Raw genomic sequence first — 26,373 nt, forward strand, 5'->3', positions numbered from 1 at the left:
AATCCCTGAGGAAGGAGGGAGCAGAGCTCCCCCGTTTCTCTTCCCACCCCCGGCAAGCAAAGTGGATGGCATCCAGTTAAGTGAAATAATTTATATAATTAAAAGACATTTTTCATACAAAACCCCAGGCTTTGGCCCCCAGAGGGCAAGGGCAAAGTGGAGCAGGCTGGAAAATTACAAAGCAGGCGGTGGAGCAGGGTGGTGAGGGCCCTCTGCCCTGGCCCTGGGGACAGGAGGCAGCTGCCAGAGCCAGGACACCGGCCCCTGCCGGCACTAGCGATCGGGGCGCTGCACGCAGAACACTTTGGCTTGGTGGTCACCAGAGGTTGTCACCACAATGGAGGCGTCCCTGGGGGGAGACAGGGCTCAGAGGTGGGGCTGGGGGCTGTGGACATCCCTCAGTCTCAGGTCTGTCCCCTCCCTGGGACTGCACAGCAGGGGCAGCCAAAGGAGTGACAGCTCATCACTGGAGGTCCTGAGGCTGGAGATCCCCCCTATCTCACAGCAGGGAAGGAGGCTAGGGGTTCCTCACTCACTTGTTGACAGCAAAGTCGAGGATTTCAGCCGTGTGACCTCGGTACTCGCTGATCATCTTCCCCGAGCGGGCGTCCCAGAGCCGCACGGCCCCATCCAGGCTGCATGTGTACACCACGGCCGAGCTCTCCTCCCACTGCAGCTGCACGATCCCTGACTGCCACGGGGCAGCCACAGCGTCAGTGAGCACTGGAGACCCCCAGCTGCCCCCACACACCTCCACCCCACAAAAAAAGCCAGCCCCTAAGACACAGCCTCTGTGCAGGGATTCTGGCTGCTACTTCGGGGAAGCGTCACAGGGCCAAGGGAGAAGTAGAAGTTGGGATGCGGCCCCAGGAAAGCCCCTGGGCTGCAAGGGAGGTCTCATATGGACCCAAAGATGACCCCTGCCAGGCCCAGGGAGAGAGGGCAGTACCTCGTGTTGGCACTTATGCCTCAGGCTCTGGGTGGAGAGGTCGTAGATTGCCAGCGTGCCATCAAGGTAGCCCACAGCAGCCAGTGGCATCCTGCAGAGGGGGGGACAGGTGTTACAGGGGCCTGGGGGAAGCAGGAATAGAGGCATGTGAAGGATCAAGGGTGAAGGCAAAGTGCATTGAGAAGACAAGAAGAAGACCCAATGTCCAGAGCCACAAAACTACTTGATTCAGAAAACCAGAACACTGAGAGCCAGCAAGGGGACCAAGATTTACAGGGGAGAAGACAATGTGGTAGGAGAGATAGATACCCTCCAGACAGGGCTGCTGAGGATCCTGGCCAAACAGTGAGTAGCCCTTGGGGCTGGCCCAGAAACCAAACAGGTTGAGGAGAGGACAGACAGCTGGTGTCCCTTGTCCTCTCTGTCACACACACACGTGCCCCCACCAGATACCCACAGCTGGCGGGGGAAGACGTAGGGGCAGGGGTGAGAACAGGACGGGCACAGGGGTAGAAATGGGTCTCTTACTAAGAACCCCCTTAAAGTCTGTCACTGAAGAGGGATTGTCACCCCCCAGGCCATGTGTCCCCACACTCACACGTTACAGAAGCCCAGCGACTCCACTGAGTTGGACTCTGCCTCCTCACCCTCACCAGCGGGGGCCTTGGGGGCCGTGCTCTCCATCTTGAACACACACACCACCTGGGCAGAGGGAGGCTGACTGTCCCACAGGGCAGAGGAAGGGGAACCTTTCCCCCTCCAGTCGCACCCAAGTACCATTCCCTTACCTGGGATCGAGCTCACACACCCTCAACACCACCCGACCCCAAACCCTCAGCAATTTGGAGCAGAAAGGGGTTGGGTAACGGTTGGGTTGGCCAAGGGCGCCTCCTGCTGGCTGCCGGCGGGCACCACGGGCTGCTCAGGGCCGACAGAGCTCTGAGCCACCCGTGGACACCGGGCAGGGGCTTGGGAGGCCGTTCCCTCCTCCCGCCGGCTCTGCCCCACCCGCACGGACTCACCTTGCCTGTGGCAGAGTTGATCAGCTTGGCGTGACAGTCCACGGAGCCCGTCATGACCAAACTGCCGTCCTGGTTGCTGGCCACGCACGTCAAGGGGTCCTGGTGGCCGTCTTGGCCTCAGGGGACAATCAGAAGAGGTATGAGCTCCATGTGTCCTCCCCAGGAAACCCAGTGGGCCCCAAAACACACCCTCCTGCAGCCTGCACCCTGCCCAGCTCTGCCAGCACCCAGGTGGCAAGGAGCAGCCATCTCTGCAGACAGGGAAACCCACCACCAGGCTCCCTCAGCTCCTGGCCTCACAGGGTCCCACCTCAGGTGACTGAGCTCTCCCTTACCTTTCAGGACATGCAGCGAGGTTCCCTGCTTGAGGTCCCAGATGCGCATGGTCCCATCCTCATACCCCACCACTGCTCGCTTCCCTGGGTGAAACAGAGCCAGTGAGGTAGAGCCAGAGCTCACCTCGGTCCTTCACCTCCTCAGCACAGACTGGCAGAAGCAGGAGGGCAGGTAGTGGCAGCGGGATCTGTCCCTAGTGCCTCACCATCAGGCAGAATCTTGCCACACGTGGCTGGGCATGCAGGGCCCTGGAAGGTTTTGCAGTCTCCACTGGGGATCTTCCACATCCAGGAGTTGCCATCAGCAGTGCCCGCCAGAAGGACGTGGGCTTGAGGGTGCCACTCCATCCACTGGGCAGAGGGAGGGACAGGCAGTGTTACGGGGGTGGGAGCCCCTTGCCACCCAGTCCCAGCAGCTGGCCCGCGAGCTGCCCATGGCACCGGGGGTCCCGCCACTCACCTCCAAGTCTCCCACCTCGAAGGACCACACTTCTTCCTTGGCATCCACCCGCCACACTTTGATAAGCCCAGACATGTCCCCCGTGGCCACAAACACAGAGTCGTGACTGAAGCTGGCACAAGTGACCGAGTCCTTGTGTCCTGGAGACGTTGGGGGACAGAGGCTGAGGCCAAGCTACGGAGGGCAGTCAGGAGCCCAGCTCCAGCACAGCACCAGCTAGGGAGAAGCCGAGAGCCGGCTGGGAGGGGACACAGGCTGCCTCACCCGAGCACTCAAACAGGAGCTCCCCGTCGCTCACACGCCACACAAAGGCCTTGTCGTCCTCCCCACCCGTCACTGCCAGCGCGTTGGTCTTGGGGTCGAGGCTCACACAGAAAACAGAAGCTTCACACACGAGGAAAGAGAGGCCAGGACATCAGTGAGCTGAGCTCCCAACCCAAACCAGTGGGAACGTATTTTGCCCTCAGGAGAAGAGCAGCACGGGCTAGATCTGCCGAGCTTAGCACAAGCTGCCACAGCAGGAGCCTTCAAGGGCTTCTCCAGCAGATCACAAGGTAGCAGTGAGCACAGCCCAAGGCAGCACCGTCCCGGGACAGCTGTCACAGGCTGGGCCGGGAGACTGCTGCCTGGCAAGGACCCGCTGCCTGCCCCAGTTCCCAGGCAGGAGCAGGCCCCGGAGCAGAGCCCGGCTGCCCCTGTCCGCACCCACCGCTCACCCGAGTGGAGAGAGAACGTGACCTCGCTGTCGTCCGGCGCCTCCATGCCATCCTCCAGCCCCTCCTCGTCCTCCGTCTCCCAAGCCTCGGCGTCAGGCTCTTCTGCCGCCTCGTCCTCAAAGTCCACGTCCTCCATCTCGTCGGCCAGGTCATCTGCAGAGAGTGGAGGTCAGGGAGCGGCTGGCGCCTGCCGGGCTCGCTGCCCCCGGGGCAGCGGCCGCGGGCACCGGGGCACTCGGGGATCCCTGGGGAACAGGACAGCCGGGGGGGGGGGGGGGGACCCGTCATCCCGATGCCGCCACGGGGGCAGAGGAGTCGCGACGGGACGGGACGCGACGCAGGGAGTGGACGCGGGCCCGGGGGAGGTGCGGGGCAAGGGCCGTGCACGGGTCGCGGCGCGGAGCGCCCCGTCTCACCTGGGCCGGGCGGGCCCAGCTCCACCACCTCGATGATCTCCTCGTCGCCGTGGAAGCCCAGCGCCCCCGGGCCCTCGGCGGGCTCCATGCCGGCCTGCCCGCGCGCCCGCCCCGCCCCGCGCCGCCGCTGCCGCCGCTTCCGCCGCGCACCGCGCCGCAGCCAACCCCGGCCCGCGGCCCCGGGCTGACCCCGCCCCTTCCGTCGGCAAGGCGCGCCGGCCCCATCCCGCGCGGCGGGCTCTGGGAGATGTAGTTCCTCTGGCGCCGCGGGGGCTGGCGCGCCTCCCGTCACCCCCCGCGCGGGAGACTGCAGCTCCCGGCAGGCAGCGCGGCGGCCGCAGTCCGGCGGAGCGCGGCATGGCGGTGGCGCGCGGCGGCCTGCGCGGTACCGGAGCGGGCGGGGGGAGGCGGGCGGGGAGCGGGCCCGGCGCCGCGCGACCCCACCACACGCGGTGTCCCCAGGCCCGGCCCGCGGGACCCCGCGGAGGCCTTCGAGCCGCTCCCTTGGCGCGCCTGGCCACGCCCCCGGCCGGGCCGCGCCCCCCAGCACTCGCTGCCCCTGCAGCGGGAGGGCAGCCGAGGCCGGGCCCCACGGCGCCCCTGCGCTAACGCCGCTCTCCCCACAGGGCTGCTGGCAGCTGCGGGGCCCGCCCGGCCCCGGGCGTGGCAGTGCCCCACGGGCACACGGCTCCTGAGGCAGAGCTGCCCCCGGCCGGCGGGGCCACGGGCGGGCGCGGAGCCTGGCAGCGGGAGGCTGCCCGAGGGGGTCGAGTACATCCCCACGCGCAAGAAGGGCAAGAACCCCATGAAGCCGGTGGCTGTGGCCTGGTGAGGAGCTCGAGCCCGGGAGGCTGCGCTGCTCCACAGGGCCTGGGGCGGGATGGGGGTTCCCGGCAGGCTGCAGCGCTGAGCAGGGGGTGTCCCTGTGTCCGTGTCACCCCAGGTGGGCACAGGACCCTCGATTCCCTGTGGTTCTCTCCACCTCCTGCCTGCTGGCTGTTCTGCAGGGCCATCGGAATGCCCTCTGGCATCCTTCTCTTCCTCCTGGCCAAGCGGGAAGTGGACAAAAGCCGTCAAGAGCAGCTCAAAATCCGCCGGCAGGTGATGGAAGCCAACCAGGGCGAGTACGGGTCGGAGCGATACAAGAGGGTGGCCAGGGGGGCATAGCTGGGCTGCCCCCCACCCCCAGCCTGATACTGGGGCACCTGCGAGGCTCTGGCGGAGGGGCTGCTGGCCCCACGGGACACGCAGCGCTGACAGCCGCCCTCTCTGTCCAGCCCGTGAGGCCACATGGGCACAAATAAACCTTATCCCTGGTGAGTGAAACAGCTCGGTGCTGCCCCAGTCGCCTCCTCCGTGCTCAGCTCAGGCTGTGCCTGCCCCGCAGTGCGGGGGCCCAGCAGCAGCCAGGGATCTGCCTACCAGGACTGAGGGCTACAGGCAGGGGAGTGAGACCAGGCCTGGAGCAGCTTGACCTTGTTTTTTTGTATTCCAAAACAGGGCTTACGCTGCCCATGGCCGCAGCCCCCACGCTGAGGCTGCCCACAGGTCTCTTTGGGGGAGTTGCCACACCAATGAGACTGGCACTGGCTGGAAAAGTATTAAAGTGTTTTATTTAGCAAGTGCAAGTTTTCCCACAGCAGTGGCTGCAGGGCCTCTGCAATAGGAGCTCTGCCACGAGTCCCACCACGGGGGTCCCAGCTGCTCCCTGTCCTGCCCACCCTGGGCTCTGCCACGGCACGGGGAGGGGCTCACAGCCAGAGATGCATTTAAGGCACTGAGTGAATAACACCGACCAGGCAATGCCAAAAACATCCCAACATGATGTGGCTGCAGCAAGCTCCTCTTGCCCAGGCAGGACCGTGGCACTTGGCTGCCAGCCCAGCATCACGTCAGTGAGCCATGCTGAGGCCAGGCATTACCTAAACACCGTCAGCTGGTCCCCTCCACTGCCCCTGGAGGCGTTTGGAGGGGTGATAGAGGGAAGCCCTTTCCTTAGCAGCCTACTGGCAGGGATGCCGAAGCATTGGGAGCCACAGTGAACAGCCATATCCCATACAGAGGCCAGAGAAGGGGGCGAGGGGCAGTGGAGGGGGAGAGCAGGAGGGCTCTGGGGGCTAATCCCGACCCACAATCTGCAGCAGGAAAGTGAAGATGTAGATGATGTCGGTGTAGATGGTGAGAGCGCCGTAGATATACTCCTCAGGGCTAAGAGTGTTCTTCCTGTTCCCCAGCACAAGTTGGGTGTCGTAGGCAAGGAACTGGATGGGGGGAGGGTGTCAGGTAGGGGTCGAAAGGTGCTTCCCCCCTCCCTGGTCCCTGCCTGACACCCTCTGCCCACCCCAACTCACCAGGGTGAAGGCGATGGCGCCGATGGCCGCGTACAGCATGTGCAGCCAGTAGACCTGTGTGGGAGGGGTTGGGCAGGTAAGGAGGTGCTGGCCCGCGGCAGGTGAGGCCGGGCACGTCCTGCCCGCTGGCACACGGCTCCCCGGAAGCTGATGGACGCTGACGCCGAAGCCGACGCTGGCGCCAACGTGCCTGTTCCCTGCAGGCCAGCTGCCGGCACCAGGCCAGCACCAGCCTGCTGCCAAACCCAACCACCACCCAGCCCTCTGCTGCTGCCAAATCCAACCACCACCCAGAACCCCACTGCTGCCAAACCGAACCACCACCCAGCCCCCTGCTGCTGCCAAACCGAACCACCACCCAGCCCCCTGCTGCTGCCAAACCCAACCACCACCCAGCCCCCTGCTGCTGCCAAACCCAACCACCACCCAGCCCCCCGCTGCTGCCAAACCCAACCACCACCCAGCCCCCTGCTGCTCCCAAACCCAACCACCACCCAGCCCCCTGCTGCTCCCAAACCCAACCACCACCCAGCCCCCTGCTGCTCCCAAACCCAACCACCACCCAGCCCCGTGCTGCTGCCAAACCGAACCACCACCCAGCCCCCTGCTGCTCCCAAACCGAACCACCACCCAGCCCCCTGCTGCTGCCAAACCAAACCACCACCCAGCCCCCTGTTCCTCCCAAACCAAACCACCACCCAGCCCTCTGCTCAGGCCAGCTCTGGGGACATCCCAGTGCAGACACCCCCAGCCCTTCTGTCCCTCCAGCACTCACATATTTGAAGGTGAGGACGATGGCGGTGACCAGCCCAGTCACCATGACCACAATGCCCAGCACGCAGAAGAGCCCTGGACACGACGTGAAATCAACCTGCCAGGGAGGAACGTGCATGTCACAGTGGCGTCCCCACTGTCTGACCCCCCAGGGCAGGGCAGGGCACAGCCCCTTCCTTGCCTTGGTCTGGAAGCAGAAGATGGTGACGATGATGGCCACGATGGCGGTGATGAGCATGGCAATCAAGACAGCGTTGGTCCGGTACATGCTGAGGACAGAGGGGACACTGGAGTCACCCCATGTTTTGGCATCCCCCTGCTAGGGGGATGTTGGTGACCCTCCATAGCCCTGAAGGGTGTCCCCTGGCTCCCAGCAGCCTCCCCTTGGAGCTGCCACATGGCAGGGGACAGGAGGGACCCCAGGTCCCGCCAGTGTGGGGTGCCCCAGGCATACCTGGCGATCGTCCCTGTCATCAGCCCCATGGCCAGCGTCTGCAAAAGAGAAGGGTGGGCTCAGCAGGGTGAGTGGCACCAGGGAGCGGGGGAGCAGCAGGTCCTGGCTGTCCCTTGCCTGCCCACAGATGCCCCTGTCCCTCCCAGCACCCCTGGTCTGCTGGGGTGCCGTGGGGGCACTGCCACCCCCCCTCCAGCCCCAGCCCCACTCACAAAGATGGCCAGCAGGATGATGTTCCATGGGAATCGTCTCCTGGGGACAAGATGGGGTGCAGAGAGGTGAGCTGGTGACAGCGGCTATGTCGTGTCCCCCTGGTCCCCATCCCCAGCAGCAGCCCCAGGCAGGGCCACCCCTCTTGATGCCCTGCAGACACATACGCCCCAGCCTCCCACATCCAGACCCCAACCTCAGGAGTCCCAGCCACCAGCGACTCACCGGGGTCCCTGGCAGCAGGCCAGCACCAGGTAAGTCACCAAGAACACAGCGCTGCAGAGAGAGGACAGCGAGTGTGAGCCCCGTCACCACTCCCACCAGGACCCCTGCAGGGGTGAGAGGCTGCAGTTGCCCCTCGAGGGGCACGAGCCAGAGAACCTCCTACTCACTATGAGGCATAGTAGATGGCGACGTTCTTCTGGACAAAGGAACGGACAGGGTGGCTGCAGGACAGGAGGGACAAGTGTGGGGGAGGGGGAACAGCAACTACTGTCCCCTCAGATCACACCTCCCCCTTGCCACAAGGGACATGGCCAGGCTGCTCCCTTTTCTGAGGCACAGCTAAGGAGGGGCCCTGCACTCACACAAAGGTGAACACGGAGATGATGCCCACAGTCACCAGCAGCTGCAGGGAGATGATGGCATAGACCTGCAAGACATTGCAGGAGAGGTCAGCACCCAGTCCCCACCTGGGCAGGTGCCCTCCTACCCAACAGGTGCCCCTGGCCCCCTAGGACTCGCCTTGCGGATGAAGCTGTGCCGGACCTTCCTGTCTTCCCAGTCAGTCGATTGGAAGGGAGAGCCATCCCCGATGTCATTGTCACCTGTGGTGGGGGACACCCCTCAGCACCAGGGTGGGCTGCACAGCCCCCTGTAGCACCCCTAGTTCTAACGCCCCCACCCCCCCAAAAAAACTGAAACCCACTTACCCAGCCGAATAGGCATGGTGGGCATGGCCATCCCTGGCTGCGCGTACCCCCCTGGGTGTGCGTAGCCCCCTGCTGCAGGGTAGCCCCCAGGCTGTGGGTACCCCCCGGGCTGTGGGTATCCCCCAGCATAGTGGGGAGGCTGGGCGTAACCCCCCGGGGGTGGGGGGTAGAAGTGGTTCTTGTCATCGTAGACAGGAGGTGCAGTGGGCTGTGCCATGCTGGTTCTCTGTGTCTCTCACAGGCACCTGGAGAGGAGAGGAGAGGAGAGGAGAGGAGAGGAGAGGAGGAGGAGAGGAGAGGAGAGGAGAGGAGAGGAGAGGAGAGGGGAGAGAGGAGAGGGAGAGGAGAGGAGGAGGAGAGAGAGGGAGAGGAGAGGAGGGAGAGGAGAGGAGGAGAGGGAGGAGAGGAGAGGAGAGGAGAGGAAGGGTGTCAGCACAGGTCCTTCTCACTGGGCAGGATGTGTCCCCAGCAATCAGAGCCGCAGGTGCAGGGACACAGGGGACAGTGGAGCCACAAAGCCCCCCCCACACACTTTAATGACAGCTTCTAATTAATAAGGATGAGCTGGCCTCAATGCCAGTAGGTCAATGAGAGGTGACGGATGGCCCCACTGTCCATTGGCCAGGGCCACCCGCATTCCTGTGCCTTGAGTCCCCAGCTCCTGCGTCAGTGGCCAACCACAGGCAGGGCACAGCCACGCACTGACTCAGGCTGCAGCAGAGATGTCACCTAGCCAGCCTCTAGAGCCCACCCTGCCATCGCTGGGGAGCAGGGAGCCTACACACACCATGGCAAGTCTGGCTATTGGCACTGCCCCGGGGTCAAAGTGCTGCCTGGGATGGCAATGCTTGATCCTGAACACGTCCATGCACCTCCTCCACCCCCCTATTCCAGGGATGCCCCCCACTCCACTGCGCAGTAGGCCACACAGAGGCTTCATAACTCCTGAGTTTCCCCAGGGAGTTATAGGGATAAGTGCCACCCACATCATCTCAATGAGAGGAAGACAGCCCCAGGGAGGGGAGCCAGAACCCCCGGGGCTGGGCTCCCCTCCCCATGTGTGCTGTGTCCCTTCACAGACCCCCACAGCCAGGAGCAGCCAGCCCAGGCCCAAGGCCAGCTGCCTCAGGAGGAGGAGGAGGGCAGGATCTCCAAGGCCAGGAAAACAACAGCATTGCCAGGAGCCGGTGCCAGACCTTCAACAGCCTGCCAGCCTCCCTCCCCCCGGTGCTGGCACCGAGGGACACACACCCCAAGCCCCAGGCAGATGCCAGGATTCACCCTCAGCGGTGACATGACCCCAGGCCCAACCCTGGAAAAGGACCAAGATCTGATCCGGACTCAGAGCGGGTGGGAGGGGAGTGGGTGCTGCCCCTGACATGACACCGGCACTTTCCACGGGAGGGCTGGGGGTCGACGGTGTGGGGGACACAGCAGGGACAGCCATGCCAGGCCGGGCCAGGAGCAGCTCGGCACCCGTCCCTCCTCCCCTCTTCAGTCCCAGCCGCGGCTGAGCTGCTCCAGCTGCACCGCCCTTTGCTATCCTGATGACAGCACTGCCGAAAATAACCAGCGAGGCGGTGACCGCCCTGCCAGGAAGTTTCACTTTTGCCCCTTCGTGGTTTCCCAAAAAGCACCTGATGGCCCCTGGCACCACCCCGTCTGCAGGGGCTCAAAATATGAGCCCGACCCCAGCAAAACCCCCATGACCAGCACCTGATTAGGGAGGACCAGAGTCTCCAGGACGGACCCCAGGCTCCCTGGGAAAGCAGATGTATTTGACCAGCACACAGTCATCACGGGCTCCCAACCTGTACCCACGGCTGGCACCCGCACTGCAGGGGTCTGCTGGTTGCCCCAGCCCCTCCTGTCCCCACCCCAGTGTGGTGGCCTTGGGGATGGGGAAGAAACCAGCCTGACGGGTCCCTGCGGTTGCCGCGCCCAGCGAGACTGGCGGCACCCGCGCCCTCCCTAGGCCCCTGCACAGCCGGCACAAAAGCACATACATCCAGACACTATCAGGAACAGCGTGACCCAGGCAGGCTCGGTGGCCCCAGCATGACACGCTGTCCCACGGAACAGGGTACAGCTCTGTCCTAGCACCGTGACTCAGCACAGATAAGGCACACACGGCGGGGTTCTGGGGTGCAGGCGGTCAGCATTCCCGGCACAGCCCCGAGAGAGGTGCCAGGCAGCATCCTCACCAGCCACCCCAGCGTTCCTGCTGGGCTCAGGCCTCTGCCACCTGCTCTGCTGGGACACTGAGCCACCAAGAGCCACCTTAGGGGCGGGACCAGGGATTGGGGTGGGGGCCAGGGCTCCCCATTTTCCCCATGGCTCCCCATGGTGAAGCTGCCTGGGAAGGACCCAACATCCTGGAAACTCCCACCAGTACAGCACAGCTTAGTACGGCACAGTATGGCTCGTCACAGCACAGCCTGGTACAACACAATACGGCACAGCACAGCTGGGCACAGTTTGGCACAGCTGAGCACAGCACAACGCAACTCAGCACACCACCACTCAGCCTGGCTCACACCCAGGAGATCAGCACAGCCCACCCAGGCTGGGTTCCCCCAGTGCCCCATGCCGCTGTCTGCCCCCACCCCACTCACACTGGACACGAGTTTGCAAGACCTCACCATCGCCTCAGCCCAAGCCCCCAGACAGTCCTCACGCACCCCGCGCGGTGCCATCCCACAGACGTGTGCCCTCACCTCCGGAGACACGCCATGGGGTCTGTGGGGACACTCTGCAACACAAAGGACGTTCCTACCAATCCCCCCCCGCCGCGGCCCACCCTACGCCGTGCTCCGATTCACAGTCCGCCCTCATCGCCATCCTGCGGGGTCTGGAAAACGGCGCCAGCCCTACAGTGGGGTCCTGCCCGTGAGGGTCTCGTCCCCCCGCGTCCCCGCCCGCGGGACTCCACGTCGTCCCCGCTCCCCCCGTCGCGCCGGACCTCGACCCCAAACACCTCTACACGCTCCGAGGGGTCCCCGCCGTCCGTGGACCGGACTCCTACCCTTGCCCGGTCCCTGCCCCGCCCTCCGGGACGCTCGGTCCGGCGCCGGCAGCCCCCTTCCTGCTTCACCCCACCGGCTGTGGCACCGGAGGGGAGCGGGACAGGGGGGTTGGGGAAGACTAGGGACGGGTGAAGTTAGGAGAGCGGGGAGGGAATCTCCGTGACACCCTGTTGCCAGCTGCCCCAGGCTAGAAGCGGGAGCGGCGCGAGGTGCGGAGCGGGGCCGTGCCGGGTCGTGCCGGGCCGTGCCAGGCAGTGCCAGGCCGCCTTACCTGCTGCGCGCTGCTCCGCCGGGATGCGGCCGCCGCACGACGCGCCGGGCCGGGCCGGGGGAGGCACTGCCCGCCCACCCGCCCGCTCTCCCGCCCGCCCTCCCGCGGCGGCTCCGCGCCGCTGCACACCGCGGGGGGCCAGGCGCCTGCGATCCGCCTCCCCTTGCTCCCCGGGCCGGATCCTCCCGAGCCCTTGCCCGCACCGGCGTTGTCCCAGAAGCGGATCCCTGGCGCGCTGTGCAATAGGCCGGTGCCCACACAGAGCCCAAGTGTTGCTTCAGGTGTCCGCGCAGAGACGGGCGGGTGCCGTCGCGGAACGCCAGAGAGCCAAGCGCCCTGCCCCAGCTCTCTGTGCTGTGTTTGTACGCGAAAGTTACAGAACTCATACGCTCCCCGTTACAACGATTGGCTAGCGATGAGCGTACGATTATAACACGGCTTACATAATCACCTTGCTAACACGCATGCCCGGGGGAAGGGGCTCCACCGGGGCGGGGGTCTTTTTAACCTGTGGGTGTGATTTTTAAGTGTACAATGAAGGCGGCTCAGTTCAGGACACCTCGGCCTCTCTTCTCTCTGCCGAGCTGGCCGATTCCTGAGAAACTTAACGAGCGCGTCCATCCCGAGCCCGTAGCTTCCAGGACGTTCTTTGCGAGGGATAGTATCTTGACCGACACAACTTCATATTAGTGACGTAGAAGGGGATACTTTGATCTCTCTGCTCTGACGTCACGCAGGGACCCCCCTCCCCTCCTCCGCGCAGTGACGTCGCTGGGGAGGACACCCTTTGCGGGGAGGGGAATCCCCTCTCCGCAGGTGACGCGGTCGGGGCGGGGGGGGTTGTTTTTGTGTGTGTGTGTGTGTGTGTGTACCGGTTCCCGCGGCTGTGACGCGGCGTGACGTGCGGGGGGCGTGGGGAGGGCGGCATGGCCGCGGGGCGCGGGGGGCGGCGCCCGGGCCATGGCGGGGCCGCGCTGCGGGCGCTGGCGGCCCGGGTCCGCAGGCTGGGGACCACCTGCCTCCGGCACTGCTCGCCCCTCTGTCGCCTGGCCCGCCGCGTCGCCGCCGCACTCATGGCCCTCGCCGGGCCGCTGCTGTTTCGCGTGGGGTGAGTGCCCGCCGCTCCGGTCACACACATACACCCCCCCACGCTGGGAGGGAGCCGCCGCCGCCCGCCTTTGTTCTGGCTCCGAGAAGAAAGGCCCGTCCTGCCCTGCTTGTGCGGAGCCCCCCCGGGAGGGAGCGGGGACAGCCCGGCTTGCTCCGGCCACGCTGGCTGGCGGAGGCCGGGCTGGGGCTGGTGCTGTGGCAGGGGGCGGGGGGTGCTCAGCCCGCCCGGAGGGGTGAGTGTCTGTCTGGCTACGGGAAGGGTCTTCGCAGGGCCACGGTTCAGCCACCGGCTCTCCCAGCACGGCGACGGTCACCCTCGGATCGGGCACCCTTTCCCTTCCCCCCCGCGGCTCCTTCCCTCGGGATCGCATCTAATCATTAACCTTTTCCCCGGTGCCCCGGCCAAGGCCGTGCAGCCCAGTGCTGGCAGGAACCCTCACCTGTGCTTCGGGCTACCATCCCCCACAGATGAGGGGGACCCCCGTCTCTTCCCAAGATTCCTTCCCAATGTACCTGCTGGTGTCAACCTGGAGGCTGTAACCACCCAGAGGGATGCCCCTTGCCTCGGGATGGGCTTTGTGTATGGCACCAACCCCAGCCTCAAAATGCTGCTGTATAAACAGAGAGGTCCCCCTCAGGCCCCTAGCCTGCGTCCGTTGCAGCCCTGCACGGCACACGCTGTAGGGACTTGTCTCCTTTCGTTTCCTCTGCCCGCTCTGCTTCTGCTTCCCAGGGGCTGTGGCAGCCAGGGCAGGCCCTGGGAGCAGAGTCGGCCCTGGGCATGGCCCTCCCACGGCAGGGAGAGGGGGCACGGCTGGGGTTCACCCGGTAGCCAACATGCTGCTGTGGGTGAAGCCCTAAGGCTCCAGCCCTTCCCAGGGAGCAGCGCCCTGCTGGGCAGGCAGATGGACAGCTGGACACTCCTGCAGCAATGTCCCCTTCCTGAGTGGGCTCCTCGGGGACGTGAGGGTTATTGCCAGGGTGTTTGCCTCCCCAGGTACAGCCTGTACACCCGCACACGCCTGGGCTACCTCTTCTACCAGCGGCAGGTGAAGAAGGCACGGGAGCGGTACCCCAACGGCCACTCTGCCCCCGAGCCTTGCTGCTTCCCCGGTGAGTTCCAGACAGCCCCTCCATGCTGGGGCCCTGTTGTGTCCCCCAACACTGGCACTTGGGGATGAGGAGGGGTTGCCGTCACCAAAGTGTCTGAGAATTTAAGATGAGGGGAGTTTGGCCTCTCCGCCCCATCCCCTTTCCCTGGCAGGGGGTCCTATCCTGATGTCTATGCCCGTATTCCCTCTCCCCACAGGGATGAAAATCCTGCCCATTCCCGTGCTCTCTAACAACTACAGCTACCTGGTCATCGACACTGGCTCTGGCCGAGCGGCCGTCGTCGACCCCTCCGACCCGCTGGCCGTGCAGGTGAGACGCCCACAGCTCCCCTGCCCCAGTGTTTGGGTGTCCTCGAGGGAGGGGGTGGCATGTCTCAGGCTTTTTGCAGGGCAGAGGGGGACAAATCGGCCCCTAACTGCAGCCCTTAGTGCCCGGGGCAAGGTTGAAGGGTGGCAGAGCTGATCCAGAGAGCTGAGGATGGGGGTGTAGGGAGAGACTGGTACTCGGTGCCCTCAAATCTCTCTGGTGTTCCCCCCTATTCCTAGGCTGCCATTGAAGAAGAAGGGGTGATTCTGGAGGCCATATTCTGCACCCACAAACATTGGTAAGGGGTAAGAGGAGGCTCAGGGAGGGTGGTCGGTGGCTGCCATGGAGAGGGCCCCAGCTGTGGTGACTCCATCTCAGAGGGGTAGTATGGGGGGGGACACACACATTTAGGGGCCGTGACCTCCCTGTCCACAGGGACCACAGCGGGGGAAACACGGCGCTCCGCCGGCAGCATGGCTCCTGTAAGGTCTATGGCAGCGCCCTCGATGCCATCCCAGAGCTCACCAAGTAAGTCCTGCGCCCTGCACCTCCCCAGCACCCCTCTAAATTTAGGGGGTGGCTTCACCCCCAACTAGCGCTCTCTGCTCCACCACCCAGCAGTCTATCACCCAAATCCCACCTTACCCCGCTTCATGGGCAGAGGGCTGGCACATTCATGACCCTGGGGAACGGAGAGGTGGGTGCTTTGAGGTGCTGGGAGGGAGGCACCCTGACAGTGCCCTCTGCCCTGCACAGCCCGCTTGCAGACAGGGAGAAGGTGAGCGTGGGCTGCCTGACCTTCGAGGCTCTCGCCACCCCTGGCCACACCGTGGGCCATATGGTGTACGTGCTGGATGGGGGGCCCTTCGGCGGCCCCCCCTGCCTTTTCTCCGGGGACCTCCTCTTCCTCTCTGGCTGCGGTGAGTGTGCTCAACTCCAGAACTGGGTGGCAATCCCACCCTGGGACGGGCTTGGGGGACGCTCCTGTGTCCTTCCCCCATGACAGTTGTCTGTGTGGGGTTGCAGGCAGGCTGTTTGAGGGCTCCCCTGAGACCATGCTCGCCTCCCTGGATGTGGCCGTGGGCTTGGGTGAGGACACGCTGCTGTGGCCAGGTGAGTGTCCCCAACAGCAGGGCACAGCCGCTGCTCTTCCCCTCCCCACACCCTGCTCCGGGCAGGAGTGATGCTGAGGGGTGCGGGGGTCTGCAGGCCACGAGTATGCGCTGGAGTGCCTGACCTTCGCCAGCCTCCTGGAGCTCGACAACCCCGCGCTGGAGCAGAAGCTGCGGTGGGCGACGCAGCAGCGCCAGGAGAAGAGGAGCACGGTGAGGCCCGGGGGTTCCCCTGGCTGCAGCCTCCCCCACCCCAGCCCCTTGCGGGGTTCCCCACGCCTCTGTGGGAATGCTGCACCCCGACACCCTCTTGCATGGAGGGGAAGGGGGTGCTGGAGACCAGCCCCCCAGCACCCTGCCAGGGGTGCTGCCTCTGGCAGGGGGGCTGAGCCGTGTCCCCCGCAGTGCCCCTCCACGCTGGGGGAGGAGCAGACCTACAACCCCTTCCTGCGGACGCACCGGCCGGAGCTGCAGGCAGCGCTGGGGCTGCGGCAGGCCAGGGGCGAGACCCCCGACGCCTTCCGTGCCCGTGTCCTCAAGGAGGTGCGGAGGCGCAAGGATGCCTACAAAGCCACCTAGGCCTGCCTTCCCCTTTCCATGGGGTGGGAGGCCGCTCGGCCAGAGGGATGAGCCAAGACTGTGTGGTTTGTTTTGCTGTGAATCTCCCTCCTGGGGTGCAGGTTTGGGTGGGGTGGGAAGAGTGGACACCCTCCCCCCACGTGGGCACCCCATAAGTGATCCCAGCCTTTGCTCCCCCAGACTTGGGGGTCACCAGCTGTGACGTAGAAGCACCTTGATCCCCTTTCTGGGGGTCTGTAGCCCCCCCCCACCCCACTGCTGGGGCTGTAGGGACAGCACCAAGGGCTTTTCCTAACACCTTCCCTCCCCTCCACGTTTTGCTGTGAACTCCCAATCCCCCCCCACCCCAGCACTCAGGGAGCCCCCTCTTCCCCTGGCAGCCCCAGTGCTGTACATTTCCATTTGAGGGGAGGCGGGGCTGAGATGGAACCAGCAAGGCGAGGCGGAGCAGTACTACCTCCATCAAGGGGCTTTTCTCCAGCGGCGCCTGCTTGGTGCCGGAGCCCCCCCAGCCCCACTCACCAACGGGGCTAGGGGCCATGGGGGCACACCGGAAGGGTTGAGGGGGTGCTGCTGTACTGGGGGCAGGATTTTCCCTCCCCCTAAAAATAAAAGAGTGGATGGGATTTGTGCCCGTTTGCGTCCCGTCGCCTTGCGGTCCGCGGGTGTCCGCGCCGTGTCACCGCGCCGCGCCGTCGCGGCCCCTTTAAGAGGCGGGGCCAGGCCGTTGCTACGGAGACCGTTGGGGCGTCGTGGGGGGCAGCCGAGCTCGGCACGGGCAGGTCCGGGGCACTGCTGGGGGGGCCGGGCGGGATGGGGGGCGGCAGGGGCCTGGGGGGCCACTGTGGCCCCCCTCCCCCTAGGGTCACCCTCCAGGGCAGCGGGGGTGCACCGCGGTTTTTGGGGAGCGTGCTGCCGTCTCACCGTGGGGGGGGGGGGGGTCCGGCAGCAGGAGACCCCCGGTGACGCATGGACCCCCCCTCGGCGTGGCGGCAGGAGCCTCCTGCCCTCGGCAAGGCAGCGGCCGAGTTCCTCAACCTCATCGGTGGGTGCCGCATCCCGCTTGAGCCCCCGCGCCGCCGCCGCGACGGTCCCCGGCGCAGGGGTGCAGGGCTCCGGCGGGAGCGGGGCGGGTTGTAGGGGCTGGAACCCCACAGAGGGTGTGGGGAAACTGAGGCAGCGAGGTGCCTGGAGCGGGGCTGTTCCCCCCCTGCGCAGGCCCGGAGGAGCTGGAGAGATGCCTGTTCGCTGAGATGCTGGAGGTGCCGGGAGCGGGAGGCGAGCCGAGCGAGCGGGCCAGTGGCCGCTGGTGGGTAGCAGCCCGGTGGGCACCCTACAAGCGGCCGGGCGAGCCGGTGCGGAGCTGCCTCCTGGTGCAAGCCAGTTCCCGCAGCCGGCAGCACGGCGTGCCCAGCTCCAGAACCCTCCGAGGTGAGTCAGGGACGTCTTGGGGTGTCCCCCCGCCGTGCCCCCTCCCCCGGGCTGGAGCATCCCCATCCCACTGGCCCCTCCGGGCAGTGGGCTGAGTGTGGGCCCGCTCTGCCAGCCTACCTGACCCTGCAGCTGGAGACCCTGGAGCAGGAGGAGGAGGTGCGTTGTCTGGAGGTGACCAGTGTGGCACTGGCTTGTCCTCTTCCATGTGTCCTTCTTCCTTCCCTGTGTCCTGCCCCCCTGCCCCCAGGTATGCCCTGCAGACAGGCCCTCCTGGGGGATGTTGCACTCCATGCAAGGTCACTGTGGACAGCCTGGTGTCCCCTCCCCAGCTGGGGACACCAGTTCTGTCCCACCAGCTCTGTCCCCATCCCCACTGGGTGACACCTGAGCAGAGGAGTTTCCCACAATGCATCTGGTGCAGTATCCCAATTGAAGGGGTGCTGAGCTGTGCCACCTCAGAGAGGGGGTACCCTGGCTCTGCCTCCCACCTTCTGCCCCCCCCCAGTTCAGAGCATACCCCATAGAGAAGAAGACCCACATGGTGAGACACCAGCATGGGATGACTGTCACCAAGACCCTCCGGGAGGGAGAGGTAAGGCTGAGGAAGGGGAGGGCCTCTTCCCTTTGCCCCCCAAATGGGGTACATCCTGGGAGGGAGGGAGGGAGGGGAGCACAGCCAGCCTGGCTCACCCATGGGTGTTCCCAGGCTCCGGAGTGCTGTCCCTGGGGATGGTGGGGCTGTGGCTGTCTCACAAAGTGGCCAGGTGTCTCTGCAGGCAGAGCCACAGTGTTGGAGATTCTTCTACAGTCCAGAGGAGCTGCAGGGGCTGCTGCCAGAGGGTGCCAGCCTCCTGCTGCTGCGGGTGCTGGCCTGCCGGTGGGCAGTGCCTCCCAGCCTCCTCTTCCCCACCATCGACAGCGAGGGCCAGCTCTGCACCTCCAGCTACGTGAGCCGCAGGCCAGGAGGGCCCATGGGGTGGGGGGTCAAGGTCAGGCCAGGGGTGGGATAAGGGAGATGGGAGTGAGCAGAGTGTGGCTGACAGCATTGGCGGGGAGGGGGGCATGGGGATGGCAGACAGGGGCAGGGCTGGCTCTGGGACAGAAGTGACCCCTGGCTGTGACCCCCCAGTGCACCCTGGGCCTCCAGCAGCAGGTGGTGGGCTCAGCAGAGGCAGAGGTGTTGGTGATCGAGCGAGCAGTGAGCCCCGGGACCACCGTCTCTGTCACCTGGCACTGCAGCTTCCTGCCTAGCGGGTACGGGGGGTACAGGGCGTGACTGAGGGCACTCCCAGCCCTGCCAGTCCCTAGCCCTGCCAAACTCTCAGCCCCGCCAGCCCCCAGCCCAACCAGCCCCAGCCCTGCCAGCCTGGCCAGGACAGGGCTCCCTGTCTGTCCCCACCACAGACGCCTTGTCCGGCTGGTGCACGTTGGCATCCCGATGCTGGTGCTGCTGCAGGATGAGTCTGTCCTTGGTGCAACAGGTACTGGGGAGGGTAAAGGCTTCTGCTTCTCAGCACAGGCAGCCCCTGCCTGGCACCCAAGTGGGGAACACTCTACCCTGCCTCTCTGCTGCCAGGTGGGGTTGAGCCCCAGCCCCGCTTCCCCAAGCACCCCCTGGACTGGGAAGAGGACATCCAGCTCTGCTCCTGGTTCCTGGATAGGAAGGTGAGATAGGGGCCACATGGGGACAGGGGGCTGTGCCACTCCCTAGCAGGGGCTCCCTGGGGGTGCCCAGGGGGCAGGGGGTAGGGTGCAGGCTGGCTAGCATCCTCCCACACCTCCTCAAGTGTGGTGAGGTACCAAAACACCCTGCTCTCCCCTCAACCCTGGCACAGCACCCGGGGCGGGTGTTGGTATGGTACCCATGCCCACCCTGCCCACCCTGCCACAGGAGGAGCTGCAAGTGTCCCATGCCGCCTACCTCGGACGGCACCCCGAGCTCCGGGCGCTGCTGGCTGACTTCCTCCAGGCCCTGCTCCTCCGGCAGCCCCCTGACCCCATCTCCTTTGCTGCTCAATTCTTTGCCCCTTTTGCCCACCAGCAGCCCCTTGGGACCCCCTCTGCCCCTGCTGGGGCTGCCAGCCCCCTCCCCAGCCCTCTGCCTGCCCACCCTCCAGCCAACGTCGAATAAAGCTGCCAGCGCTGCCTGTCCAGGCTCTTTTGCTTTGGGGAAACTGAGTCACAGGGAGGGCAGGGGCTGCTGACTCATGTGCTCAGATTTCCCCATGCCACTTTTGGGGGTGATCCCCCTCCCAGCTGTTCTAGGCTTTGTTTCGGGTGGGGGAGTTGCCAGGGGCATACTCTGGAGAAGGGCCAGGCTTGCATCCTTCTGCCCTCCATCCTTCTGCCCTCCATCCTTCTGCCCTCCATCTTCCTGGTCCCCAGCCGCACCTGGGGTGCTCCCCCTCCCACCTCCACAGCCACTAGGGTCCTCAGGACAGGGTACCCCACTTTTGTGGGTGCAGCCTGACCTCGAAGTTTCTCCCCTCACCCATAGGGACTGGTGCTTCCCCACCCAGTGCTGAGGGTGCATTTTGACCTGCTCATGTCCTTGTGCAACACATGCCTGCTTCCTCCTCGCTCCCACTCCTCCGGCCTTTCCCCTACTCCTGCAGCGTCAGCCCTCCCTCCCCACGCCGTGGGACACTGTCCCCTGTCCCCACAGCCGCCCAAGGAGGAGGACCCTGGGCGTGCTGGTTTGCGGTGCACTCTGTGTGTGTGGGGGGGGCAAAGGCAGGGAGGTGCTGGGTGCCTCCCCAACTCCTGGCACAGGATGTGGCAACCGAGACCGCGCACGTTCATAGCACCCACCAACCCCCAGGCAGGGCCCCTGTCCCAGCCCAGGTCGGTGGCTGGGGAAGGAGCACTTCCTCCTCCCCTCCTCCTCGGGGGTGGGGGGGCAACTGGGGGGTCCTTTAAAAGCCAGATGGCGGGTACCGGGCTCAGTGTTGAGATTGGTGCTCCCCATCAGCATGTCCGTGGCATCGCTGGAGCCAGGTGAGTCCCACAACACCTGCGTCCCCTCACGCCTCCTTTCCTCCCCCCACACCTCCCTCCCTCCACCTCGAGACCTCTGGCTCTGCTCTCCCCCCTCACAGTGAGCTCTATCCCCCCCAGCCTGTCCCAGCTTCCCCACCCGCCCCATCCTGTGTTCCCCCAAGCCCACCCATGATCCACCCACGCTCCCAGGCTGTGTGTGAGCTGAGGGGTGATTGGACTAGTGCAGCCTCTTGTCCCCACTCCGTGGTGCCCACCCCACAGCAGGAGCCAGAGCAGGTCCCCTTCTGTCCCTCCTGCCCAGAACTGCACTTGGACTGGTGAAGAGTGGCTGGGAGCGGGGAGGGTTAGGGACACCTGAGCTGGAGGTGGCATATGCTGCTCCTTCATATAGCCATGGAGAGATCGAATACAACCAGCCCCATGCACCCCCCTGGGTGGGGGCAGAGACAGGTGGGACTGAGTGGAGCTGGCACCAGGGCTGCCAGCCCACCAGCCTCCTTGTCCCCAATGGGCTGCTGCCTCCCTCCTCTTCCTTGTCCCCCCAGGTCTCACCGGGTCCTTGAATCGGGGACAAGCCCAGACCTATGGCAAAGGCAGGAGCCCCATGCCCTCACAGGGCCCTGGCACCCAGGATCAGACCTACCTGGATGAACTCGTCAGCATCCCCAAGGGCGGCGGGGTAGGTGCTGCCAGACTGGCACCTCTGTCTGAAGGTGGGCAGAGGTGGGCTGGGGGCTGCTTGAGGTGGGGAGGCAAGAGGCCACTGCAGCATGAGGAGGGAGGGGACATGTGCCTGGGACGTGCCCAGTGTCACTTCAGTGTCCCCAGACCTGGCTCAAGCAAATCACAGCCTCAGGCTTACAGGTTTCCCGATGGGGAAACTGAGGCACGGCAGGAGGTGCTTCGGAGCCACAGGCATCACTCTGTTGCCCACACACCTCCTGGGCTCCGCGTCCCGGGCCACTCGTGCCCAGCTCAGGGGAGCTCCCCCAGGCTGCCTGTGCCCCACCAGCTGCCCTATCCCCAGTCAATCCCAAGGGGAAGAAGAGAGAAGGGGAAAGGAATGGGGGGGGAATCCCCTGCCAGGAGGGATCCCACGGGGTGCATTTAACGGGGTGCGTCCTCCCTGAAAATCACTGCCCGACCTGTGCCCGAGTAGGATTGGGGGGGGGGGGGGGGGGTCCTCGCTGCTCCCAGGCACAGCTGTCTGTAAACGGGTTGCGGGGCAGCAGCTCCCTCCACAAAGCCGGCAGGAGAAACGTCCGTGTGCGAACCACTCCCGCACGGGCGGCGCAGCGCTTCCCAGCACTCGGCTACAGGGGCCCGGGTGTGTGACTGGGAGGCGCTGGTTTTGCATGGGAGCCCCTCGCTCTGACCTGTTGCCTCTGCCCAGCCCGGTTTCAGCTTTAGGAAACTCTGGGCTTTCACCGGTCCCGGCTTCCTCATGAGCATCGCCTACCTGGACCCGGGCAACGTGGAGTCGGACCTGCAGTGCGGGGCGGTGGCGGGGTTCAAGGTGAGCCCTGGGCACCACCCCCAGCCCCGAGGTCAGGAAGCAGACAGGGGTTTCGTAACCTCTCTCTCCAACGGCCTCCCAGTGCCATGGCCAACCGGCTTCCCCCGCCCCGGGAGCAGGAAGGGCACGGGGTGCGGCTGGGGGACCGGGAAGGGGACGGAGGGGGGGCTTTGGGCATTGGCGGAGGGCATCCGGGGCCCTGGGGTCCGTGGGCTGGCTGATAACCTTGCTGGGAGAATTCTGGCCGGTGCACAGCCCCTGCTGTCCCCCCACCTCAGCTGCTGTGGGTGCTGCTATGGGCCACCGTTCTGGGGCTGCTGTGCCAGCGCCTGGCCATCCGCCTGGCCGTGGTGACGGGGAAGGACCTCGGCCAGATTTGCTACCTCTATTACCCCAAGGTGAGCAGCCATGGGGATCACATCCTTGGGGAACCCTGTGCTTGGGCTGCCAGTGGTGCTGAGATGAGCAGGAAGATGCTGCCAGAGCCCTGCCTCCCCATAGCACCCACATCCTCCCGCGATGCGGGGGGCTGGGGTGAGGGTGGAGAAGCAGCTGCCTTGACTGTGGGAGTCTTCATGCTGTCCTGGTCCATTGTGGGGACCAGGGAGCCCATCCCCCGGAGGGGTAAGCCCAGGCTTAGGGGCAGTGACACGCAGCTGAGATGCAGGGCGAGCCTGGGCACATCCGTGCAGGGAGCTGGGGGAGCTCGGGGAGGGGGAGCATGTGGCAAAGGAGAAGGGGAGCTAAGGGTCATGTCTGGACTGCAGGATCCTGATGGGAGGAACATGCTGATGGCTGAATGACAGGTCTCCAAAAGGAGGGCTGGATATGTCCCTCTCCCCTGGCACCTGCTAGAAGCATCATATTCAGAGAGCTGTGTCTTGTCCTCGGCTTCTACCGGGGCAGGGATGAGGCGGGGAGGGAAGACTGGGATTTATGGTCCATCTTGCACCCTGAAATTGTGTCACGAGAGATACTGTGGGAGTCTTCATGCTGTTCTGGAGGGGCTGACACAGCCTGGGCACAGGGGCTGTGCCAGCTTACCCCAGGGCCAAGCCCCACTGTGGGCTCAGGCACCTCACAGTGCTCAGGCCCCTCCAGGTGCCCCGTGTGCTGCTCTGGCTCATGATTGAGATCGCCATCATCGGCTCTGACATGCAGGAGGTGATTGGGACGGCCATCGCCTTCAGCCTGCTCTCAGCCGGCCGGTGAGCTATTCGACAGAAACCCCCACAGCCTCCCCCATGGAGGGCCACGTGTCTAACAGCCTCCCTCATCATCCTGTAGCATCCCCCTCTGGGGTGGGGTCCTCATCACCATTGTGGACACCATCTTCTTCCTCTTCCTTGACAAGTATGGTGAGTGCCGGGGCAGGGGGACAGAGGATGTTCCCACAGGCAGCCCTAGTGCTCATGGCCCTGACAGCCCCCACTCTGTCCCACACCATCTCTCAACCCCTCTAGGGCTCCGCAAGCTGGAGGCTTTCTTCGGCCTCCTCATCACCATCATGGCCCTCAGCTTCGGCTACGAGGTGAAGGGGGAAGCTGGGGACGCCCTTCCTCTGCTGGATGCTGGCAGGGGAGAGTCCCCACCGGCACTGGGGCTGCAGCAGTGGAAGGGAGCAGCTCACAGTGCCCCTTCCCACTCATCTTCAGTATGTGATGGTGAGGCCAGCACAGGCAGAGGTGCTGAGGGGCATTTTCCTGCCCTACTGCCAAGGCTGTGGGCGAGAGGAGCTGCTCCAGGCCGTGGGCATCGTTGGTGCCATCATTATGCCTCATAACATCTTCCTCCACTCTTCCTTGGTCAAGGTAAGACACAAGCAGGTGCTGCCACCCTGAGGTGTCACAGGGGAAACTTGTTCCTCTGACCTCGTGGCACTCGTGTCACCCATTGTTGACAGACACGGGCAATTGACCGGTCGAAGAAGGAGGCAGTGCAGGAGGCCAACATGTATTTCCTGACCGAGTCCTGCCTGGCCCTCTTCGTCTCCTTCCTCATCAACCTCTTTGTCATGGCTGTCTTCGGCGAGGCTTTCTACCGCCAGCGAAACCAGGACGTGGTGAGTGTCACCTCACGACGTGACGGCTGTGGAGACAGGCAGGGGAGTCCCTTAGAGAGTGGGTGGCCTCGTCCCCTGAGACGCGGTACAGGGGAGTCCCCCTGTGTCTGTGGGGAATAGTGGGGGCCCTCACGCTCGTGCCCGCCACGCCTTGCAGCACAACAAGTGCATCAACAGCAGCGTCAGCCACTACGCCAGCATCTTCCCCACCAACAATGAGACGGTCTCTGTGGATATCTACCAGGGGGTAAGTGGCCCCAGGCCGTGCCCAGCGGGCATCTGTACCCATCTGAGGCTTCCCCCATTGCTGGAAGGCTGGGAGCTGATGGGGGTGCCCCTGGGGTGGGGGGGACACTTTGGAGTCCCCGTGGGATGTCCCTGCACAGGGTGTCATCCTTGGCTGCTATTTTGGGGCCGTGGCACTTTACATCTGGGCCGTCGGGATCCTGGCAGCAGGACAGAGCTCCACGATGACGGGGACCTACGCGGGACAGTTTGTCATGGAGGTGAGGGACAGGATTCCTGCAAGGGCCTGCTCAGCACCCCGGTACAGATGAGGGGTGATGCCCCTTCCATGTTCCTCTGAGCCAGAGTTTGGGGGGTGCACCCTGGCACCGTGCCCCAGGCACGGCAAGGGGTGAGGGCGCAGGTTTTGGCATGTCTCCAGGGCTTCCTGCAGCTCCGTTGGTCCCGCTTTGCCCGGGTGCTCTTCACCCGCTCATTCGCTATCCTGCCCACAGTCTTCGTGGCTGCCTTCAAGGATGTCAGCCACCTCACAGGCATGAATGACCTGCTCAACGTCCTGCAGAGCATTCTGGTAAGGGATGTGGGGGCACTGTCTGCCCCCTCAACGTCCCATCCCGACAGCCATGTCCTCCCTCACCCTTCTCTCCTTCCAGCTGCCCTTTGCTGTCCTGCCCATCCTCACCTTCACCAGCCTGCGCCCGCTCATGCAGGACTTCACCAACGGCCTGTGAGTGCCAGGGTGTGGGGAGGGGTCCCAGAGGGGGAGCAGATCAGAGCCTTCTCCCTCCCTTTGGCCCATCCTGTGTCCCTACCCCCCCCCCCCCCCCCCCCCCCCCGGTCCACGGGGCAGCTGGTATATTGGTGTTGGGGGAAGGGTCATGTTCATTCCTACCTGCTCAGGACAGCCAGAGCGGGTAAACCCCATCACTGCCCTCTCCATCCTCATCCCAGTGCCAGGTCTGGCCCCCTCGGGTCCTCACCCACAAACTGAGATCCCCCAGACTGTTGTGCCCTGGTGGTACATGGGGTGGTGGCTCTGCCCTTGTGCTGACACCCATTCACCTGCCTGCAGCCCAGGGAAGTTGCTGATGACCCTCATCACAGGGCTGGTCTGCGCCATCAACATCTACTTCGTGGTGGACTTTCTGCCCACACTGCAGGGCCTGGGGTACTACATCCCCCTGGGCCTGCTGCTGGCTGCCTACGTAGCCTTCGTCGCCTACCTGGTAGGGCTGGCACGGCAGGAAGGGACAAGCATGTGGGGGACGGTGTCCCCGGGGGGTACCCATCTACCCATCTCTTTGCCTCCTCCCACAGATCTGGACATGCAGCATCGCCCATGGAGCCCGGTTCCTGGCCCGGGGCCACCACAGCCAGTTCAGCTTCGGCGTCTCCCTTGACCAGCCGGTGCTGACAGGGACCCGGTGACAGACCCCGTCCCCCCTTACTGTCCCCCCCTCTCCTTGCCCAGCACGGCCTCCCTGCACCGGGCACCGATTTGATACCATGCCACAGGTGCACCCAGCAAGAAAGGGGTTAACAGACTCCCAAGTTTTTAGAGCCCTCCTCCCAAAATCCAGGGGTCCAGGCTGGATGCGGGAATGCAGCGAGAGATGTCCCCGGCACCTAGCACAGAGGCTTCAGCGCCTGAGCCGCCTGGGACCACCTCCTCCTCATTACCGCCGGGAACCGCCGGCCCCCGGGACCGCTAATCACCTTCCGGGGTTTCTAATCACCTCCCGGGATCGCTAATTAGCGCCCGGGACCGCTAATCACCTCTCGGGACCGCTAACCGCCCGTCCCTCTCCGCCCGGGGCAGCCCCGGCCCGGCTTCCACGGGGGGCTCCGAAATTCGGGACGGCGGTGAGGGGGCTGATAAATGGCGTGTTCGTAACCCGGCCTGAGCCTCGCCGCTGCTGCGCGCCCCGGGGGCGGCGACGGGACCCCCCCCGACCGGACCCTTTGCCGGGGTGTCGGCG

At 65.0% G+C, this 26,373-nt stretch overlaps 5 protein-coding genes across 6 annotated transcripts; 3 read left to right on the forward strand and 2 right to left on the reverse strand.

The window, feature by feature from the left end:
• Positions 1-76: 76 nt before the first annotated feature.
• Positions 77-4,017, reverse strand: AAMP (angio associated migratory cell protein). The gene is made up of 11 exons (XM_062004608.1): positions 3,899-4,017; positions 3,483-3,635; positions 3,031-3,150; positions 2,767-2,906; positions 2,513-2,657; positions 2,307-2,390; positions 1,972-2,087; positions 1,548-1,651; positions 950-1,040; positions 537-691; positions 77-349 (listed from the first exon to the last, which is right to left on the reverse strand). The coding sequence occupies exons 1-11, from the start codon at positions 3,984-3,986 to the stop codon at positions 274-276; spliced, it is 1,272 nt and encodes a 423-aa protein (XP_061860592.1). The 5' UTR covers positions 3,987-4,017; the 3' UTR covers positions 77-273.
• A 203-nt stretch (positions 4,018-4,220) lies between these two features.
• Positions 4,221-16,762, forward strand: PNKD (PNKD metallo-beta-lactamase domain containing). Its single transcript, XM_062004577.1, has 10 exons — positions 4,221-4,283; positions 4,525-4,726; positions 14,024-14,139; positions 14,336-14,448; positions 14,685-14,743; positions 14,881-14,973; positions 15,202-15,365; positions 15,472-15,558; positions 15,655-15,770; positions 15,963-16,762. Exons 1-10 carry the CDS (start codon positions 4,256-4,258, stop codon positions 16,134-16,136), a joined length of 1,152 nt encoding a protein of 383 aa, XP_061860561.1. The 5' UTR covers positions 4,221-4,255; the 3' UTR covers positions 16,137-16,762.
• On the reverse strand, positions 5,490-12,309 carry TMBIM1 (transmembrane BAX inhibitor motif containing 1). 2 transcript variants are annotated; one of them, XM_062004575.1, is made up of 12 exons: positions 11,917-12,309; positions 8,620-8,864; positions 8,432-8,514; positions 8,275-8,339; positions 8,080-8,133; positions 7,913-7,963; positions 7,690-7,729; positions 7,478-7,515; positions 7,205-7,292; positions 7,025-7,120; positions 6,250-6,303; positions 5,490-6,159 (listed from the first exon to the last, which is right to left on the reverse strand). In XM_062004575.1, the coding sequence occupies exons 2-12, from the start codon at positions 8,834-8,836 to the stop codon at positions 6,016-6,018; spliced, it is 930 nt and encodes a 309-aa protein (XP_061860559.1). In that variant the 5' UTR covers positions 8,837-8,864; positions 11,917-12,309; the 3' UTR covers positions 5,490-6,015. The 2 variants fall into 2 exon arrangements, with proteins under 2 accessions (XP_061860559.1, XP_061860560.1); XM_062004576.1 differs by lacking the exon at positions 11,917-12,309 and adding an exon at positions 11,597-11,897.
• Positions 16,763-17,105: 343 nt separating the features above from the next.
• Positions 17,106-19,701, forward strand: CATIP (ciliogenesis associated TTC17 interacting protein). The gene is made up of 9 exons (XM_062005165.1): positions 17,106-17,181; positions 17,355-17,567; positions 17,683-17,741; positions 18,076-18,162; positions 18,347-18,517; positions 18,700-18,824; positions 18,975-19,051; positions 19,147-19,235; positions 19,462-19,701. The coding sequence occupies exons 1-9, from the start codon at positions 17,106-17,108 to the stop codon at positions 19,699-19,701; spliced, it is 1,137 nt and encodes a 378-aa protein (XP_061861149.1).
• Positions 19,702-20,489: 788 nt separating this feature from the next.
• Positions 20,490-26,272, forward strand: SLC11A1 (solute carrier family 11 member 1). Its single transcript, XM_062004797.1, has 15 exons — positions 20,490-20,567; positions 21,116-21,249; positions 21,964-22,086; positions 22,365-22,484; positions 23,188-23,294; positions 23,374-23,444; positions 23,550-23,617; positions 23,742-23,897; positions 23,990-24,148; positions 24,306-24,395; positions 24,535-24,654; positions 24,816-24,965; positions 25,048-25,121; positions 25,467-25,620; positions 25,712-26,272. The coding sequence occupies exons 1-15, from the start codon at positions 20,543-20,545 to the stop codon at positions 25,820-25,822; spliced, it is 1,662 nt and encodes a 553-aa protein (XP_061860781.1). The 5' UTR covers positions 20,490-20,542; the 3' UTR covers positions 25,823-26,272.
• Positions 26,273-26,373: the final 101 nt, after the last annotated feature.

The sequence above is a fragment of the Colius striatus genome, chromosome 11, assembly GCF_028858725.1.
Source record: "Colius striatus isolate bColStr4 chromosome 11, bColStr4.1.hap1, whole genome shotgun sequence".
NCBI classification, from domain to species: Eukaryota; Metazoa; Chordata; class Aves; order Coliiformes; family Coliidae; genus Colius; species Colius striatus.